The sequence below is a fragment of the Corvus brachyrhynchos genome, unplaced genomic scaffold, assembly GCF_000691975.1.
Source record: "Corvus brachyrhynchos isolate BGI_N302 unplaced genomic scaffold, ASM69197v1 scaffold490, whole genome shotgun sequence".
NCBI lineage: Eukaryota > Metazoa > Chordata > Aves > Passeriformes > Corvidae > Corvus > Corvus brachyrhynchos.
Window position 1 is genome coordinate 1,226,479 of NW_008235774.1, and position 20,984 is coordinate 1,247,462.

Consider the following 20,984-nt stretch of genomic DNA (forward strand, 5'->3'; position numbering starts at 1 on the left):
GCCTTATATATCAACAGCTCTGCTGCTATAACTGTTCTGAATCTAGAAAGCCTTACAAACACTTGAGTTTGAAAGAAAAAAGTCACCTTAACATAATGGCCAAAACAGCAATAAAGCTGAGATGCAAGTTGTAGTAATTGAATTAATTCAGCTTCTCTTTTCTTCCACTCAAGAGCAGGTAATTAGCAGGGTGTGGTTTAGCTAGTGCAGTAGCCTGTTAGTGGAGGCAGAACAGGGTGGCCAGATGGGCTTCATGCAGAGTTTTAGGCCAGCACTGCCTAAGATTAAACAGTGCCTTAAACTGCACCATTAAGGGGTTGGTCCAGATGTATACCTTGCCTCTTGTCAAGAACTAGGTTGACCTACAAGCAATCCCAAAAACTTCACTTAGGCTCTTCATCTTGTGTTGGAGCTGGCATAAAGGACACAGAAAATAATTTTCTATTTTGGCAGTTAGAATATGATTAGAAAAATTATGGGTTTATAGTCCCTTTGCAATCTGAACTGTATTTATTTGCTCCTGTAGTACTTTGACTTTTATGAATGTTTAGTTCTATGTGAAAGAATCTAGCAGGGATTGCTAGAGATTTAGGTCTTTCAGTGTCAATCAGTGTGGAGTCCATTGTAAAGCCCAAATTGCATGTATGTTTTAGTTTAAAACTCAGGATACTTCAGGTTTTTATAGGCAGTTCCAGGAGTGTAGCTCAAAGGACACCCTGTCACTGAAAAATCCATTTTGATATCAGTCCACAGGCTGAATTTTAAATGCTTTGCAATGAGGAGACAGATACTTGAAGAACAAGCAAATTCCTTGCTGCAAGCTTAATTGCAATAGAGAGTTTTAATTCATCTTTGTCTTAAATAGTTGGTGGAATTCTTTCCTGTGATGAGATGACAGTATAATTTCAGAGGGTTATCAGAACGCTTTACTGAAGCTTAAAGGTACTGTCAAGTGTAGTGTAGCAGTTACTAAATTACTCATGCTCATGTCTGAACAATTCCAAAGGAAGCAAAAGAGGCACATTAATGTGTAAGAGCCCAGTCAGCTGAAAACATTGTTCTGTTTGCAGGCTAGTAATTGTAAATTGGGAGATAAGCTGGAGAAACTCTTGACGTGGCACACTTTTTGTTTTCAATTTATTTATTATATAAAAGCCAAATACAAATTGAAAGAGTTTGAAAATTTGCTCTAGAGCAGTTGCTCAGGTAATTACTGCAAATCCTTTAGAAATTAGTGTCTCAAATGTTCTTTTTAGTAGATATTCCTGTGTGGTGATCAACTGCTTAAACTGCACTAAGTCTGTAGGTTACAGTTAGGAGGGGATGTCTGCTTCCTAATTGGAAGAACAGCCACAGAAAAATAAAGTCCTAAAGGCAAATAGCCAAAAGTCATTTAGCTGCTTGACAGCTGTGAATGTTTGGCTCACAGTTTTCCCTCTGCAGTGATATGGGGCATTTAGGCTCTTTGAAGGCTTCTTAGTTGTATCATTAAAAGGATTGATCAGTATGATAAAATCATACTAGAGTTATCACACTTCTCACCAATGTCAGAAAATTATTACTGGAGTTGAGAACAAAGAAAAAAAAAAAAAAATTAGATCTGTTGATGACTGATACTTTTCTTCCTAAAAGGAACTTCACCAAATAAAAAACTGTTGCCCTTCTTGGATTTCATGTACTTAGCTCACATACCCTGGGCTAAGCTGTTTCTTGGTGCTGCACCACCAGTATTTTCAGACTGTTCAGAATCTTTATGGTGATATGTGTGGAAAGCTAGTGGTACAGTTATATCAAAGACTTCCTTAATATTGCCCTGGGGTTTCATAACATTGCTTATGTGGGTGAGCTTGAGTCTGAGTCCATCCCTCTGAGTAATAAGGTAATTTTCATAAATTTTCTAAGTTCTGACTTCAGATCTCTAAGTTTGTCAGCACTACCTTCTGGGGAACCTTTTACAGACTCTGACCTCTGCTGGTCAGATGTCTCTGTCCAATTTTGAACTTAAATTTATTTCTGAGTCGTGGTTCCTCCAGATGTGATGTCCTTTTTGCTCAAATCACTCCTCTTCTTGTGGATTTAGTCTCCTAAAATATTAAAAAGAATAATTATATCCTTTCCCTCTCTTTCTTTGGGAAGACTAGACAAGAAAATCCTCAATCCTTATTAATAGCCTAAACTCTTTAATTTCTTCAAATGTCAAGTGTTCCTTCTCTGTATTTGGTGCATCATGATGGAGTAGTGCTCCTGATCCGGTTCTACAGGAGCCCTGTACTGTGGCATCAATGCTTTACTATCGCCGTCAGACCACCTTGAGGAGAGTGCCTTTTCCACAGCTCTTTTGCAATTGGGTTTCATGTAGTCTGTGATTTTATAGAAAACTCATGGTCTTTCTCCCCTCTGCTGCTTCCAGCTGATACTGTCATTCAGAGAAGTGTCTACTGACTTTCTTGGGCAGAGTAGCGGATTGGAGTGCAATATCATAAGGTTCAGTACCCCACACAAATGTGAATCTTTGAGAACTTCCAGTACAAAACTAACCTTGCAGTTGGACTAGCACCTTCAACTTTTTTATAGCATCTTTATATTCATCAGCAAAAGAGTATGGTAAAGGTTCTTACTGCAGATTTGAGTATTTACATTGTAAACCTGTTTTTTTCAGGTAATTTTGTGTCTTAGAACACAAGTGAAATTTTAGATTTGAGTGTCTGCTGCTTTTGAAAAATGAGGAAGCAAAATCTAGGAAAACACCCAGTTCTGATTGGACTAAAATTTCTGTTGCCACTTGTTCATGCAACCATTGAAGTCAGTGTTGTTAGGTGCTCATTTATGTCTACATCTCATTTATGAAGGTGCATAATTGAAATACGGTTTTGCCCAGGTTTAGTGTGTTTATATCACTGACAAAGTTAAGGGAAACATGCCAGTTCTTTGAATAGAAGCTTTTGTGTGGTTTGAGGAAGAGTGTATTTGAGCTGATGATATTTGAGAGGTAGCCCAAGGTGGACAAGAGAAAGGGAACCAAACCATATAAACACTGTGTGTGATCCTGGAAGAAAAGTGTAGAAAAGAGACCATTATATCATGTGACAACTGATGAAGTGGTGATGCAGCCCACAAAGGAATTACCTGTTTTAGTTAGGGTTTTTTCTGTACAGAAGAGGTCCTAGCCCTTACGTCTGTTTTCTCTTTGAACTGCTACAACTTGCAGTAGTAGAACCTTGGTTTTGCTGCTTGGTCTTAAGTAATGCCATGCCATAGGTCAGTCTTCCTATTAAATGAGCTGAATCATATGCTTGGTGTAAGATTGTATCTTGTTTATTTACAGCAATGACAGATGGGTCTGGATTGGAATGAATAAGAGGAGTCCTGATTCTTTGGGAACCTGGCAATGGAGTGATAACAAACCTGTAAGTTAACTTTTAACCAGGAAATGTCATGTACTGATTTGTTTCAACTAGGACTGAATTGAAAGTAAATTGATAAATATTTTAATTAAAGTATGTCAGGTCTTTCAACAGATTAATAATTCAGAAGAAGACTGTGCACTTAAGAGCTGCCATCCAAGCAGATTTCCAATTAAAAACATATCTTTAATAAGGTTATCCTGATTTCCATCTCCATTATATTAAAATAATTTCACAGAAATATAGTAGTAAACATCCAAGAGCTAGTGGAGAGAACAAGGTGTCTTCATGCCACAACAGAAGGGAGGGTTTATCTGTTCACTTCCTTGTTATGTCAGACTTTTCCAAAAATATCTTCTTCACTGTAATTGTTTCATTTGGCTGAGATTGGGAGCTCTCCCCTTCTCCTTCCTGACCCCCCAAGCAGATATGGAGACTCAAAACTGAAGGAGTAGCTGTCATTCAAGACACAGTTTAATAGTAATAAACATAATGGGATTTCAGGTTTGAATGGTTGTCTCTTGGGATTGCCTCAGCGAAGTGTCAAGTGCTGATTCTTTCACCCTGTCCATCATCCTGTAGGTAACCAGTGTTGTTATGCCACTTGACTACCTGGAAGATGAGTATGATACAAGAGACTGTGCTGCATTAAAGGTTAGTTTCAAGGTTTTCAATAATGTGTGTTTTTACTTGGAAGTACTTGGAAAAAATACTTTTTCTAGTTGTATACTGAATTTAGGTTTAGATGTTTTCTTAGTATAGTGAAAAAGCTGTAGTGTTCCCTTTATCAATCTACACTTATTACAAACTTTCCCTTAATCAAGTATTTTTTTATGACAAGTGCTGTGCTAATGATAACCTTTCATAGGACTTCTTTTGAACCTTTTTAACTACAAAATATTTTAGTCACAGTGCTATTCTGTATTGTATAATGCCATACTATGGATCTCTTGTATATTACACATAATTCTGAAGGATGTGTCGTGGAGTCTAAAACAAAAAAGCACAGAGAGCCCTACCTAACTTTTAAAATCTGTATTAGCTTTTCTTAACTGCACATTAAGAAAAAGTTTGAAACCTGAAAAAGGGAAATGCAGTAGCCAGGATAGAGCATATGTTTGTGTTTATTGTGTGTATTTCCTTGTTTACTTGTGAAATAGACTGTACATGCTGTGTTGGTTTCTAATTTCAAATGTCAGACCTCAGCTTGATTCCTGATTAAGCTCTTCAGTACTTAATTTAGTCTTGATGGCATGAGTTTTAAAATAGCCTTTAATTTTTCTGAAGTATCATCTGACTTTTTGCTTGATCATTCCAGTACCTGCCATCCCTTTTAACCTAAATAGAACCACCTCTGCTTTTAGGATTTACTGGGGGAAAGGATAATTGCATCCCTGTGCTTCTGTTCACAGCCATTTCCCTCATTTGCTTCTCCTGTGTTCATGACCCCAGACTGAGAAGCTGGTCAGCATTGGGCTCCTAAAATTTTAGACAAAGGAGAGCACTTCGAAGGGAATGCTGTGAACATAGTAACTTTCCTACTTGCCAGTTACAGATATGTTCCTTCACTAAATGATAAAAAATTCTCCTTACTGGAGAGACCAGCAAGAGTGAAGTCAGTTCTTCAAGCTTGATTGTAAAAAAAAAAATCTTAAATAAGAAAGATTGTTTCTGTGTCAGTTCAGATGGTTTCTTCTTTTCAGCAGAAATGAGAATCATTTCAGGGGAACAAGTTGCTTGTGTAGATAATAAACATTGATGAGAACCTGTGCACTACAAAAACCCTAAGAAACATTATTGCTAGAAAAGACTTTTAGGACATTTGTATGTAGACTGACCTTAAGCCCTTTACGTAATTGCTTCACAGCGTTAGCTAACATGGAGAGTTATAGTTGAAGTTACAGCTTTATCTGCTCTTTTATTTGCAAAATAAATTGTATGACTAACAACACAGTAAAATACACTGACTTTGCCAAAGTATCTTTTTAATACAGTTTAATTTTACATTTCAAAGGCCTATGCTGTACTAACTCAGTTCTCTGTTTCTACTTGTATACAGACCTCACAGTTTTCACGGAGATCATTTTGGAGATTTTATTTCCATGAAGGCAGAGACCTGGAATTTTACTTCAGGCCTTTTGATTGTGAAGCTAAACTTGAATGGGTCTGCCAGATAACAAAAGGTAAACTGCAGTTACATCCATTTATTCATATAAAAAGTTTAATACAATGAGTTGTCATTATTGCCCCATAAAAGAAACTTTGGAAACAATATTTTATTGCTTCCTCTCTGAACTGCTAGGAGTATAGTACATGAAATGTCTTACTGGTGTCACATACAAACAGATGTACACTTAGAATATTCAAAACTAGATCAGAAAATGACCCTGAGGAGGATGCAGTATCACTGTTTCCATATTCTTTCTAGTCCCCTGAAGTGAGAAGTGGTTTTTTGTGAGGTGATATAAGCCACTGAGTTGCAGCATTTGTGGACTTTACTTAATCTTTCTTAGTGATATTTGTTACTAAATCAGCATATATCTTGGGTGTACAGTTTGCTTCAACCTTAGGTGAGCTAGCCTTGTTCTGGTAAAACTGGTGTACCAGCTTCTCATTGTAGTGAGAAAGAGGAGCGGGAGTACAAAAGAATGGCGTGGCACATCTGCACAGATTGAGGTTTTTCATGCAGTATGAAATGTAATCCAGTAGACTTTTACATTTCGGTTGTTCATTAAAAGGTATTTCAGGGGATAAAACTTTCTTGTTGGTGTGAGATACTGATAGATATACTACTTTGATGCTTGAGAGATAAAAGAACCACAGATGTGTAAGGTGGAGATATGCAGTACTTCCATTAATTTCATATCATCTCATTTTAAACTATTAAACCTGTGTATGATTTCATTCTCTTTTTTTTTTTTTTCCATCACGAATACTGAGAAGTATGAGTACTAACCATCAATTCTATTATTGATGGCCACAGTTTTGTTAGAGGGTGAAATCGGTGACTTTTCCTTTTTTCCTCTGGACAGGTAGCACTCCAAAGACACCAGAGTGGTATATACCAGGTAATTGGACTTCTTTTGTGTTTTTCCACTATGTATATAGGGTTGTTTATATTCAGTATCTTTCCTTAGTTTTGTTACATTGCTACTGCAATACCTGTTTGATACCAGGAAAGGTTATGACTGATTTGATTTTGAGAGAGTTCAAAATGCAGAGTGTTGACTCTTCCCAGTGTCAAATTGAGATTTCTTAATACATTCAGAAAAAGAAAGGATTTGTTTTTCAGACTTTATTTCTTACTCATGTGGTATTTCTTCCGTGTAGATGAAATTGGAATTCATGGAGCCCCGCTTGTTGTTGATGGAGCAGAGCTATGGTTTGTACCAGATAAAAACCTGAGCTACCAGGAAGCTATTTTCTACTGTCAAAAAAATGATAGTGATTTAGCCTCTGTGGAGTCTTACCCAAAACTCAGGACAATACTATCTCAAATAGAAAAGGTAAGGGGGTGTAATCTGTTTTCACAGTTACTTTTCATTGCAGGGAAATTTACTTGCCAAATTTTCCAATATAAGAAAATGTTAATCCTTAATTTTTTTTTTCCCTGTTGGCCTTAGTGGTTTTCAATTGTACTTAAAAGGAAAAGATGAGATAAAAGAGAATCATTTTAATGGTAGTCAGGTAAAAGAATTTTTAAATTTAAAAGTAGGTTTAATAACACTAAAAAACCCCAAAACTCTCTGAATGGTCAAAAAGTGTCATAGCAGGACCACCATGTAAGCATTGCATTGTCTGCAAATATTTCATTAACAATCGTGCTGGTTCTTAATTTTATGCACAGGACAATATACAATTTTTCACCTGGTGAGAGGATTTAATTAGAAATGCATGGTGGTCTGATAGGTTTTATTGAAAGGGGTTTGTGGTGTTCATAGCATGAAAAAACATTCTTGTAAAGCATCTGAGAAAAACATCTCAACTTTCAGTACCTCGGTGACTAATTTTGTCACATTGTTCTATCTTTGGTAGAGTCAGGAGCTCTTTCTCTGTGGGTTGTAAAATACTGGGTTTTGTTCTTTATTTCCACAGTTATCAAACAGTGAACAGAAGTGGTGGCTGAAGTTTATTGATTATGGCTACAGCTATCATTCACCGTACGTAGAATAATTATGAGATGCTTTATTGTAAGCTTTTTTTGATGTGCTTTTTAGGAATTGTTAACTAGAGTAGTTAATTAATAGTAATTTTATTATAACTGGATGAGTAATCCTTGTGTGTCTTATCATAGCCTCTAGATTTTGGGCTGTTGGACTTAGGCGTCTTAGTTTTGTTGTGTGAATCCTTGAAATGTGTGGTCCTAGTAGCTAACGTATTCCCTTGATCTTTGAAATGCTTATATCAGGGTTTTAAGCCCACTTCTATGTTCTGTTAACACTTGGAGAACTGGCAAAAAAAAATGCCCAGTCTGTTGACTCTGAGGATTGAAGAATACCCAAAAACAGGGAACCAGGAATTGGTTTAAGACATCACTCTTTTAGTTAGGTAATGCCAAATTCTTGGAGGGCTTTTCGTATAGCTTTGTAGAGTTGGGATGACTCTCAGCAAATCTTGCATCATTCCTTTCTTGGCTGCAGAGAAGATTCACTGGCTTCCTGCAAGGGAAGTCCTTCACTTTCCAAAATACTATAGCAATGTACTATTGTGAAAAGAAAACCAGGGCTATTTCCTACTCCTTGTCCTGACAGTGTGTTGTGATTGCAGCATGGTGATAAATAACCTCATTCTGCACATCTCAACACAGTTAATTTGGGCATGATACATAAGTACTGAACCTACCACATATTTATTCCTAGCCTAGTTTTTGTAGGGCATCTAGAAACAGTTAATAGCCCAGATTTTTGTTTGCACTGGTACTGTTGCTATCAGACCTTCTCTGTGAAGGTCACATTGGATTGGAGATTAACTCTAAAATATTTATATCCAGTTTACAGTTATTTCCACGCTTCCATGATAGATTGCTGAGAGATTGCTGGTATATTTCCAGAAAGAACTGGTATAGAGGTAAGGCTGGTTTTGTTTTTTCACCCCCTCTGTCTTTGTTGTGTTTATTTGAAAAGAAAAAAAGAAGTAATTACTGTTCTACCCAAACTCTTCTATTGAATGCAAATTGATACTGAATTAGGAGTGGATGGCTTCTTCATGATAATCTGATTGACTGTTGAATCATTTATTACTTCTTCATGGTAGAAGCCATGGTAATATTTCTTAATGACCAGAGGTAAACCTGAACTCAAACGACAAATTTTTATGATTGATAGATTGACATTCCTTTTGCAACAGAAATTAATTAGGTGAAATCTGGTTTTGGTGGCTACCTTTCTGTGTTTATGCTACATATTCTGAGCTCTGGAGTTTGTCTGAGAGTTGTTAGTTAGAGAGGTTGACTCTATACTTGCAACCATGTATATACATCTGGAGACACAAATTCCATTAACTATTAGAGTCATATTGTGAGAAATACATAAAGGAATGAAAAAGCCACCTGGTGGTACTGGAAGCTTATTATTTCCTTTTTTCAATGCTGTTTTATGTCGAGGAAAATGTATAATCTCCAGAGAACAAGAAGCTCCTCCTGCCTTCTACCATTTCCATGTAAAGCATGTTTTCCCCATTATTCAGTTGTTTGCTGCTGAATTGTTTTCATCTCTATTAGCCAAAAATTGCTCTTGACTAGGAAGTCAGTCCATTCATGACTAAAGGAGTCATGTAAAGCAGTGCAGAGCAGATGCTCTCCATGTAGATGTTAAAGGATTCTTTTGGGCTTTTTTTGACATTTAGGCACACCCTCTTTGCCAGAATGTGAGGTTAGTCCTCATATACAAAATATTTTTTCATTATTTTTCTGTTTTCAAGTTGTGTCTGCCTGTATGAGGTATTAATACTGGAAGTAAGAATGAGACTCTGGATCTTTACTGTCTGATAAAATGATTTATGCTTGTCTTTTGCTCTACTGCTATTTTTAATGCTTTAAATTGCACGGTAGTTCACTGTGGTGGCACCAAAAATTATTTCCCTTCAGACTGGTCTTTGTCATGTCATAAAGTATGGATAGCAAATGGAGTGTGATAGGCATTGCCATAAGTGTTTTTAAAACTTCTATTTCTGCAGACTACCCAGTTAACTGTAATGTGAAACTGCCCTTCATCTGTGAAAAAAATAATGCCTCCTTACTAGAGAAACATGATCCCAGTTACCGCCCAGTCAGAGGAGGTTGCCCTAAAGGCTGGCATCAGTTCCGGAATAAGGTACAGCGATAATACAGATTCATCATCCTTGCCTGTTCTTCGTGGTCCAGTAAGGTGGAATGCCTTTCTAAAAGAAAGGAGGAGGTAGCCCCTCTGTTGAGGAATAGACTAGAAAGAGGCTTTTGAAAACTAAGTGCAGTGATTAAAATAATCTCTTCCCCTTTTGTCCCTTATTCAGGATTGATGGTTTCTTAAATTCAGAGCATTCATTTTCAGGTTTTTTTGCTTTCCCATCACCACATGTTTAGGTCCAAGAACATTGGTTGTATTGCCTAATCTTGGGCTTCAACTTCAAATGAAGAAAAGGATTAGAAAGTGAGAGGATGAGGTTTCTGTGGCTGAAGCATGTTGTTTCTCTTCTGGAGTAATCACAGGCAGGCAGCAAGTTGGCAGACACTGTTTCCTAAGTTACCTTAAGGATTTAACTCACTTAAGACTTAGTGAGCAGCTTTTAAGAATTAACCAGCCAGGTCAGAAGCCATAGTATAGTGTATTTCAGTACTACATTTCAAGGCAGTCATCTAAAGTGTTAGTGAGGCTCATTCCTGTTGTTTGGTGCACCATTATTCTGTACAAGTGTATCAGCTCTGCACATTACATTGTGCCAAGGTTTGCAAATTTACTTCACATCATTGCAGAGTAGACCTTGGAGTTGCCATATAGTTTTTCACCAAAGGTAACTCATTACAAATTCCTGGCCAGCACTCTCTGACTGTAGAGTTTGCGTGTGAGTTCTCATTCCTAAAATGATTCTGATGTAGCAAATAAAAATTACTGAATAGGAATGAGGAGTTAGTCAGTGGGATCATTTTATATTTAGCTACTCTGTTGAACCTAATAAATGCTTGCAGCTAGTATCAGGTCCCTTGCTTTCTGCAAAAATATTTGTGTTATCACAGAAAATGAGAAGTGAGTTTTTAGGGTTGGTTTATATATTGATTTATGTCTTAGGCAGAATGGTATGATGAAAATAATTTTCATTATGTTTATTTTGCAGTGTTTTCTAAAGATGAAACCTGAACATTTAACATTTAGTGCAGCTAATGAAAAGTGTGTAACTTTTGGAGCCTCTCTTCCATCTATCTCAGATCAAGCTGACCAAGGTATGGTGGTGAACTGGGGGCACTTTAGTATGCAGCTTCTCTTCCAGATTCAGAATAGTTCTGCTTAAGAACTTGAGCATAAATCACTTGGTTATCCACAGGCATACTGGGAGCATTCTAAAAATACAGGACTGGTTAAAAATGTGTTATGTGTTGCTTGCATCACTGGAAACATAACATGGAAATGCAGCCAGGAGACATTTGAACCAGTTTGAAGAGCAGCTTTTCTGTATGATCTTAACCTGTTATAAAAAGAAAAAAGTTGCAAAACTGTTATAGAAACAAAAGTTGCATTAAGAGTTGAGCATAAAAGGGTCATCACCAAATGAAGAATTGTTTGGCTTTGCAAGCTAAAACATAACTGAGACTGTAGACTTTGCACTGTGAAAAACCACCTTAGGAGCTGCTTCCAAGAGAAGCTCAGCTGTGTGTGTGGGATTGAGGTGGCAAACACAATGCCAGATGGGGCACAGGACCCTCTGTGTCTGTGTGTGCCGAGCAGCTTAATGTGGCAGTGTGTCCAAACTGTGAGCTCTTCAGGACACTGATGAGAGGATGTAAAGCCAGGAGGACTGGAAAACAGAACTGTTTCACCTCTCTTAACAACTGAAGTCAATGAGAGAAATGCAGTGAGGAAGAAATGGGTTCCCATTGGCCGCAAGTAATGTTCAGCAATAAACCACTGAATGATATGGCTGAATTTGCAGCTGTGTTCTTGTGGATAGTTAAGAGTTCTCAGAGGGTGTATCTGAAGTAGCTCAGTTGAATTCTGCAGTGCCCACAGTGCATATTTTCTTTACAAGCAAAAAACCTCTTGCCAAACAAAATAGGGTAGGTAGATTAGAGAAGTCTCTAGTGTACCTGCAGGCAGCAGCTTAATGGTAATTTTTTTTTACTGCTGTTCTTGGGGAGGAATAGGGTTATATACAGGAATGTACATGTCTCAGGCCTGCATGTTTTTGTATGCATTTAAGGTTGGGAAGGCACAGCCATTCTGAAATGTTAAGAAGCAGAATCCCTTGTGTGATTGGGGTTGTCTGGAAGTGTTTGCTCTTATGTCTTGCTTGTTTTTCTTTTCTCTGTGCAGTGGAGACCACCTATATGGAAAGAAGACACAGTCCTCTTAAAGTGCGCTTCTTTCTGTAGGCTGCCTCTACTCCTCCTGGTGGCATTAGGGGCTAGCTCTGACATGCAAATCTACAGTGGCTTTGTCTCTCAGAAGATAGGCTGTGACTAGTCTGGCATGTGACCAATAGTTAAAACATGTCAGCAGTAGCTAATTAGATAGCTTCAATTTGTCTTCTTAAACTAGTCAAGTTTAGTGAATGCTTTTGGTGCCTGGGGGGTTACCAATGCCCATTGTTTCTTGCCAGAATGCTCCCTAAGAGGGGTCTGATTTAAGGTTTGCCTGGCTGAATTTTTTTTCAACTAAATCTCATTTCCTTTGACATGTCCTGCTTTCTCTGATGGTGGGGTGGACAAACTCTGCCAGAATCCAAAAAATGTTCTGATTTATGGTTTGTAAGAGAGAAAGATGGGAGATAAGACTCCGTCCATCAATTCAGAAAGGGCAGCAAGACAGTAGAAGATCTTGCAGGCTTGTGGAAAAGCAGCTTCTTAAATTTGTGTGTAAGTAAAAGACTCCAAATTATGGGCAAAGGAACAGGTTAAATCCACTGTCTTCTCCTCAGCTCAGAATTTGAAGGACAAGTACCAATAGCCTGCTTCTTTCAGACGAAATCAATATGAAAGGTGTTATCATGGAAGGAAGGGATTATAAGCATTTGGCAATCATGAAGGGCTGGAAAAATTAAATTAATAGAAACGGGGATTGCATTGTCTTACTTAAGTGAAGTATTCTTTCAGATGTTTAGTGTTGTTTTTCTAACCACAATATGTACATTTACTGTTCTGTCCAACAGATTATATAACATCCTTGCTTCCTGGCCTGCCAAAAGATATTTGGATTGGTTTACAGTTCCTGTTCAGTACAAGGGAAAACAAATGGATAGATGAGAGTAGACTGTTGTATAGTAACTTTCACCCACTCCTGACAGGAAGATTAAGGAAAATTCCACTGGATGTAAGTTCTGACTTTTGATTTCTCTTGCCTATTGAGTAATGAAGTTTGGAATAGTGTGTCAAAAAAACCCCCATGTCACAGACCGAATTCCCCAGTTAGTCATTTTAATTGGCCAACAGGGTGGCTGATAGTACTGGAGTTCTGTTTACCTTTACTTACAGCTTCTGAAATGTATTTAGCTTAGGAAAACTTTCTGAGTCCAGGCACCTGGTAGTGTTTGTAAAACAGGTAATCTGTATTGCACCACTCCTTTGAAACTTCTTAAACAAGTTCAGACAGCTGGGGTTCTTCTAGACTCCTATTACTTCACCTCTACACAAGTATGTTTATGCCTTATTTGAGTCTGATAAGGATATTTCTGTTTCTCAGCTTTTTGATGAAGAATTTAACAATCAGTGCGGTGTAATCCTCAATGATCCCAAATCACAGTATGTTGGAACATGGAATTTCACTGCTTGTGCTGACAGGCATTTCTTGGGTATATGCCAGCGGTCTGTAGGTAAGTCTGAAGAATCAAAACAAATTGCAGCCAGAGTTTAAACTTAAGGTGCATGTGCCAGGAGACTTTAATGCATGTAAATTATTTCACTTGAAGACCAAGATTCTTGTAGAGACTGAGCAGGTAAATTTTAGACAAGCAGAGTGTAGAGGAGGATCTGGGGCCTATTTTGTCAGCCATTCAGAATTTTCCCTATTGTTTTTCATAGGCCAGTTCAGGGAGAATCTATTTTCCTGAGAGACTTTGTGTGGTTTCAGTGGAATTATACTTCAGTAGACGGGTCTTTAATGTTCTGTGGGTATAGAGGTCATGTACATCAAGGGATAGAACAAGTGACTCCTTTTTCCTTTTCAGAACTGTGGAAGTGAGAAGCCCTAGGAAGGAATCTCCCAATATTTATATCCTCCTTAAATATATCCTCTATCCTTTAGTTCTGTGAGAATATAAGGTATCATAGACTCTTAATGTTGAAATTGGTCTCTCCCCAGAGCAAACTTGAGAGTTGGTGTGAGTGGGATTTTTTAATCTGAACTAAAAATAATATTCAGATGTACCCATGTGGGTTGGCCAATACCAATTACTGGAATAAGATCAAACACATATAGTTATTATGTGTATTTAATTACTGCTATGGGCTAATGTTCAGCATACCCACTTCTGAGTAGGTTCCTTTATATAAATAATCCTTTTAAGTCATGAACATGCTATCTTCTAAAAAAAAAATCAAACACAAAGAAACTTAGGTGTACAAAACGCCCAAGACTATGCCCACCTTCTTCATTCTCAAGTAGGCAGAGATTTCCACTTCCCACCCCCCCACCTCCATTTAACGTACAAAGTCGTCTTTACTTCAGTGCCAAATACTTCAGAAATTCCAAGCATTAAGATTAGAAGTCTGGATGAAAGAGATGTCATAAAAATGTGAAAAGGAGATTTTTATGAATCTAAGGTTGACAATGTATCTGTTTATATCAATATCTTAGTAGTCTGGAGTGACTAAATACTCAACGTTTCTTTGCCACAGCTGTAGAAGGTGTAATGAGAGGTTTTCGGACTGACAGAGAATGTGTCTTGCTGTGGTCTAGTCTTAAACTGTTAGGTATCTAAGGATAGTTTGTGTTGGGAGGGACCTCAGCAGGTTGTAGGGACAGTTGTGAGAGAGTCCAAGTTGTCTAGGGCCTTATAGGGAAAAAGATGATTCATGTTCATTGGAAATCTTGGCATGATTGTGATTTGCAGAATTTCTTGAGATGGTAATCATCAGCAATTATTTTTTCAGAAAGGAACACTTTACTTACTGCCTTGTTTGCGATTTAGTACCTCTTGATGTGTGATGGCACCCTGGGCTCCATGGTTCTCTTCTGTAGCTGTTTACTAAGTGAAAGCATTTGGCAGCAGACAGAAATCACTTGAAACAATCTGTTTCAGCCTTTTCAGTTTTCTGATCTATTGAAAGCTGTAAATACCAAATGAATATTGTGTTTTTGTCATCTTGTGTTTTGGAAAATGGCCCTGTCAGCCTATCAATCAGCCATTTATATACTGTTATTTATAGAGTGATGCCTGCCCCCACCCCTTGCAAGCCTTTTTCTACTTCAAATATTTTAAATAGCAGGAGGGTTCTGCCTTTTGCAGAACGAATTTATTTTTGGTTGTATATTTTGGGGTTACCATTTGTACACTTTAACTTACCACCCACAGGAGTATTTGCACCTTCTATTAGCTGTGTAGCCATGCATCACTGAGCTGTGTGCCTTCGGGTGTGGTGCTGGTAACTGTGATAACATTCCATGCTTAGAGCACAAATAGTGAATTATATCCCTCCCTATGCAAGGTGGATTTTCTGTAATTAGTTAAGTGGAGGCAAAATCAGTTCTTGCTATATTCGTGGATGGCAGTAAGGAGTTCTGGGACTGTGCTGTACCAAGATCTGCATAGACAAGTTTTGTGGCCCATTAGATTTGCATAAGCATAAATCCATAGGCTCCACAGAGATAAATGAGTCAAGTTTAGCTGTTGCTATATTACAGCAGAGAGCACTTGCTCTCTCCCGTTTGTATATAATTAAAGTTATAGAATGTGTTTTTAATTCAATAATTTATTTAGCAGTTAGTTAAAAGTAACATATAAAAAGGTGTGAACCTAAGTTGAAAATAATAATTATTTTTTAATATGTTTTTCTATCTAAGGTATCAAAGATGTTTGCTTCCAACTATAATTATCAGCACAATCTACTATCTAAGATTTGTTTTTTTCCCAAGTGTAATCCAACAGGCTTTTTGATTGTTACAGAGACATTGGGAGTTTAAAATGTGTTACAGTATTTAACTACCTAATTACTGGATTTCTTTCTTATGTATAGAAACTGCTGATAACCAGACAGAACAAGTCATTAATGAAACATTGAGCTATCAAAATGTTCAATACATGGTAATTCTGAAGAATTTGTCCTGGAATGATGCAATGGCTGCATGCATAAATAACAAGATGCAGCTGGTTAGCATCACAGATCAGTTCCAGCAGGCTTTTCTTGCTGTTCAGGCTGCTCTTCATAACTACCCACTCTGGATTGGACTCTTCAGCAGAGATGTAAGTTTTGTTTTTTCCTCACACTCTGGCTTAAGGTAATTTTTACAGTTATGTGAAGCAAAACCTGAGTTAAAGAAATGCAACGACAAATTAGTTTCTGGGCTAACTGTTTTCATTTAGGGATAACCATCTGGAGTGTCACAAGATAAATGTTTTAAACCATCAGTTCTCCAAGTTACGTAGTTCTTGAACTCCACTGGATGAATTGATGATGTTAAAAGACCATGAAAGGATATATTATAGGGTGTCTCTTTTGTTAACATATGAGTAATTAGTGTTGCGATTTAATATCATCACCACTGTTTACAGTACCACCCTAGAAAGATGACCCAAAAACCTGTTTTGGAAGGGAGAAACTAGAAGTGGCAAATAAAATTCAAAATGAATCATTGAATACTTGTGAAGATACATTTCTGAAGTTTAACTTAGATTCTGTTGTTACTTCATGTTATTTCTGCCCATGTTTTGAGTTTGAGGGAGGCATCTCTGATACAGGTCAGTGGGTTTTTCTTTCTCCCTGTGGTTTTTTTTTTTTTTGGTCAAAAAATGTTGAAATAATGCAGGAGGTGCTGCTTTTTATCTATATTATCTGGAGGACCTGTCAAAAATCTTTATTGTGGATGGAGAGCTGTCTCAACTGTTAATGGAATGGCTTGGGCTTTCTGGCAGGGTTTATCTTTTTTTGTCAAGCACAGGACTCTGGAGATAATTGCAAGAAAAAAGTTAGAATTTTTTTAGAAGTGCCTTACCTACGAAGTTGGGTGGTACTCACTTAGCACTGTGGTGTTACGTTCTTCCAGTGTCAGTACTGGGCTACTGAATACTTCAGCAAAGTAGGGGAAAACAGAAATTACAGAAATTGGAGTATATATTTCATGGAGAACGTTTTTAAATTTTTAATGGAAACAACCATTTAATCTTAGTGAAGATGGGGAAACCAGACAATCTATTTTCCCTTCTCTTTTGATTTTTTTAATCTGTAAATGACGATCAAATGATTCATTTTGGGTCATACAGCTCAGGCATGCACTGGCTCTTCACTATTGCAACACTTCATTATTTGGGCACAATTAAAATGTCACATGAAAGGAAATTATAATGCAACTGATCTACAGAACTTGTTACTCCAGTGCTGAAGTCAGACACAAAAGAAAGATACAAGACAAATTACACAACAGCAGGGGGACTTCCCAAAGACTTTCAAATATAAGATTTTTAAAGGATAGCATGCTGCTTGTATGTGGGTTTTTCCTTCCTGCATCCTCCAGGGCAGGAATACATCTGATGTATTAAATCAATTAAGTATTTAATAGATTCCTTTCAACTCAGTATGGAGTAACTGAGACTGGACTTTCTTCTCAGTTATTACCAGTTTTCCAAGACCAAGAGATTACATCCACCATTGGCTTTGCAGATGCAAATGGTGCAATTTGGACATCCCTTTGCTAGGCCTTCCTCCATAAGCACAGTAGTGAAACATCACCTTTGGATAATTTGCCATTCAGCTAATTTGTATTTTTGCAACTGCAAAACTTAAAATAACAAAGCTTGGTATACTGTGAGCAGGAGATCAGATCGTGAGGGCAGCGGAACACTTACAGTTCTCACCAGAAACACTGAAAATGTCTAGCCAGTGTAAATATATTATTCTGTCTTTTTCTGCCCTTTGCATTGTTTTACTGTGTAAGCTCATGCCTTTTGCTTAAATAATGCTAGGGTGGAAAACATTATGGCTGGCTGGATGGGAAACATGTGAGTTTTAGTCGCTGGTCTGAGGATGATGAAGAAACAAGTGAAGAATGTGTGGTTTTGGATACTGATGGCTTCTGGAGAACTTCTGACTGTTCCTCTGAAAATCGAGGTGCTATTTGCTACGCATCAGAAAGTATGTATGCTACCATAGTTTTTATAAAAGCTGGCCTTTTTTTAATTATGAAACATATTTGATGATTCCAGGTTGTACCTTCAAAATTACAACTTTTTAAAACTTATATTTCCTCAGACAGTCTGATTTCTATGCCATGAAAAAATAGAAACTGGCTTCAAAAACGGGGGTATGCACATGTTGCTCTTAATCCAGTTGTTCCTTAGAAATCAATTCAGCATGGATTCATTGGGTCAGACAGTACCCTTATTGCCAGCTGATTCTATCTTTGCACTGCTTCTCTAAGATTGTTGCATACTAATCTCTCCCACTTGCATGTAGGAGAAGATTAAGCTACCTCTGTACTATTTACATCTTAATATTGGGACCTCCTAAAATCTATTCAGACATGCAAGTCTTATGCAGGGAGGAGGTACGTGATTATATGGAGAAGAAGGATAGAAGGTAGACACTGAACTGGAAATTTACATCATCTGAAGTTCACAAAACCCTTCTAACCCTTAAACAAGACAGGGATATAGTAGGATGTGGGTTTTTTTATTTTCAGGAAAGTGCTGTGCTAGTTGTGTATCCTTCAGAAAAAGATTTTTCTGAGAGATCATCACAGACTTCTTCCCTATGAGACCATTATGATTTGTTATGGTTTTGGTTTTTGTCTGTGAGGGAACACAAGCCATTGTACATCCTGAGTCACAGTAAAGTGTGGCATTATGACGCCATTAACTGTTTTGTGCTTACAATCCAGGTAAACTGCAGGAAGAGTGCCTCTCACTCCTCAAGTGTTAGATAAAGCCATAGAACTGACATGTTGCTAGCTGTGAAGTAGCCTATTTGTTACAGTGATCTGCCTTGCACAAGAGGCAATACAAGCTTTTAATTGTTGGCCTACACTTAGTGCTTTTTTGTAGGGATTTTATTTTTTAACCTATTAAAATAACTGTGAAAACTTACAAGTATCTGTATTCTTTAGTAGAGCTTACTGCTGGTTTTGTTACTTAAAAAAAAAATCACCATCATGAGGAAACTGAAAGCAAAAATGCATTACACATTTAAAGGATGGCACTTATTTGTCTTACATGTTTTTAAGTGGTACCTGAAAGTGGTTTGTGGGGTGCCAGGTCAGGTGGTGTTATTAGTAATTCATATACTGATGTTGTCTTGTCTTTTTTTAGAGAAGACTGAAAAAGAACAAGTTACACAAGTGAAGTGCCCACATAAGATTAAAAATACACCCTGGATATCATTTAGAAACAATTGTTACACTTTTGTGATAACAAAAAATAGATGGAGAGAACTGAAGTCTCAAGAAGCTCATCATTTATGCAGGAATATGAGTAAGTACTTTGTCATACTGCAGGTATTTATGGACTTGGATCAGCTTGAGGCAGATGAGTGTTAGATCTGAGTCACTGTCTTACAATGACAGACAGCAGAGTGAATGTTGAGACAGGCTGTAGCAGTAATGCAGTAGTGTTGCACTGCCTGATCCTGTTTGCCCTTGCACTACTCTGATAAAAAATGCCAGAGCATGGATAGGAGAGTTGAAGAAAGAGGTGGCTTTGCACTGCTGAACTCTGACATCTCTGAAAAATTGGAAGGTTTTTGTGTTTGGTTGGGGTTTTTGTTATAATATGCCAGTTTTAAATAGTTTGGGTAATTGTTATCCCCTTGGCAACATTTACTTCATGGTTTCCTGCTGCCCCCAGCTTTGCTGTGTGGAACACTTAGGTGAACAAAATAAATAGACTGAAAAGCACATGGACATTTTCTGTTCATCCTGAATAAATTAAAACCTTAGGAACAGCTTTCCTCTCTTAAACCTCCAGACATTCATTTTTGCAAAAACTGTTTTTATTTTTTTGTGAATGGCTTTTAGTTCAATCTTTCCCTTAATACTGTTTGTTTACTAGGGCAGTTCAAGCAAATATGTTCAAGTGAAAGTTTGCTGATATTTTTGTGTTCTGTGCAGGGAATTTTTATTACATACAACTTGAAGTGACAGTAGGACCCACAAATATCTCTGGAGCTGAAATCTTACACTTATCCAAAAAACCAGAGATAGTACCATTGATAATACATTTGAAAATCGTTTTTGCAGTGTTCAATTAGTTATTATGTTATAAAGATCTGGCCCTAACACACTGTTGACCTATCTGTAATAATTGTTAACAGTAATAGAAAAAAATTTATTTCTTTTGTAACTGAAAGGTGAATTTGTAAGAAAGTAATGTAAAAAAATTTTCAACAGACCCCGAAGCATTTGTTCTGAGCGTTCGAGATGAAGAGGAGAATAACTTTGTTACTGAGCAGCTTCATTCATTCAGCGGTCTGGCTCTGTGGGTCTGGCTGGGTGTGATTTATGATGACAGTGGTAAGATTTAAGGGTTTGGGGTTTTCCTTATTAACTGGATTGGAGACAAAATTTGCAGGATTAAGTGCATGTTTCTTCCATGTTTCAGTTTATAACTAAAGTCAAAGTGAATGCAGACTTGTAACAATGATTTATATTTGTACTTGTCTTCTAGAAGAAAATAACCTGACATGCTCTCTGTTTGAGTGATAATTAGATCCAATATGTTCTGTTTAGTCAAAATTTGATTTCCCTGGAAAGCAGGACTTAGCATTACTCATCCTGGCCACTTTTAACATATTTAGCATTGGATATGGAATTGATTTAGAGTAACTTATGGTATCACAGCATTTTTTCCAAAGCGAGTATCTGTTATTATCATTAATATATTCAAACTTAAATGGTATTTGTAGACATAATGTCAGTGTTTTAATAAATATGCAATGTTTTCCACAGATAATGTTCTCAAGTGGTATGATGAAACTCATCTGACTTACAATAACTGGAGGCTGGGAAGACCTATCATAAAGAAGAACAGTTTTTTTGCTGGTGTAAATCTTGATGGGTTTTGGGATATTTATAATTATTCTCAAAGTTGGCATGCTAATCACTACAACATGTACAGTATTCTCGCCTGTAAAATCGAAAGGGGTGAGTAGTATTGGAGTGTTGGATGAGAGTCATGATTTAAATTCATGGTTCCTGCTGAAAAAGGCTTTAGTTTTGCTCCTAGTGAAACACATGGCACAGCTGTCATGAG

General features: G+C 37.3%; 1 protein-coding gene across 1 annotated transcript in view; it reads left to right on the top strand.

Annotated features, from left to right (window-relative positions):
* Positions 1–20,984, top strand: part of LY75 (lymphocyte antigen 75) — a 53,485-nt gene that overhangs the window by 25,295 nt on the left and 7,206 nt on the right. Inside the window, exons 15-30 of the mRNA XM_017727012.1 lie at positions 3,326–3,407; positions 3,987–4,058; positions 5,464–5,587; positions 6,437–6,472; positions 6,735–6,910; positions 7,500–7,564; positions 8,395–8,471; positions 9,579–9,715; positions 10,713–10,818; positions 12,741–12,901; positions 13,271–13,400; positions 15,763–15,989; positions 17,706–17,874; positions 19,047–19,208; positions 20,123–20,245; positions 20,681–20,875. Coding sequence (XP_017582501.1) covers positions 3,326–3,407; positions 3,987–4,058; positions 5,464–5,587; positions 6,437–6,472; positions 6,735–6,910; positions 7,500–7,564; positions 8,395–8,471; positions 9,579–9,715; positions 10,713–10,818; positions 12,741–12,901; positions 13,271–13,400; positions 15,763–15,989; positions 17,706–17,874; positions 19,047–19,208; positions 20,123–20,245; positions 20,681–20,875 — 2,042 coding nt within the window. The remainder of the gene's footprint in view (positions 1–3,325; positions 3,408–3,986; positions 4,059–5,463; positions 5,588–6,436; positions 6,473–6,734; positions 6,911–7,499; positions 7,565–8,394; positions 8,472–9,578; positions 9,716–10,712; positions 10,819–12,740; positions 12,902–13,270; positions 13,401–15,762; positions 15,990–17,705; positions 17,875–19,046; positions 19,209–20,122; positions 20,246–20,680; positions 20,876–20,984) is intronic.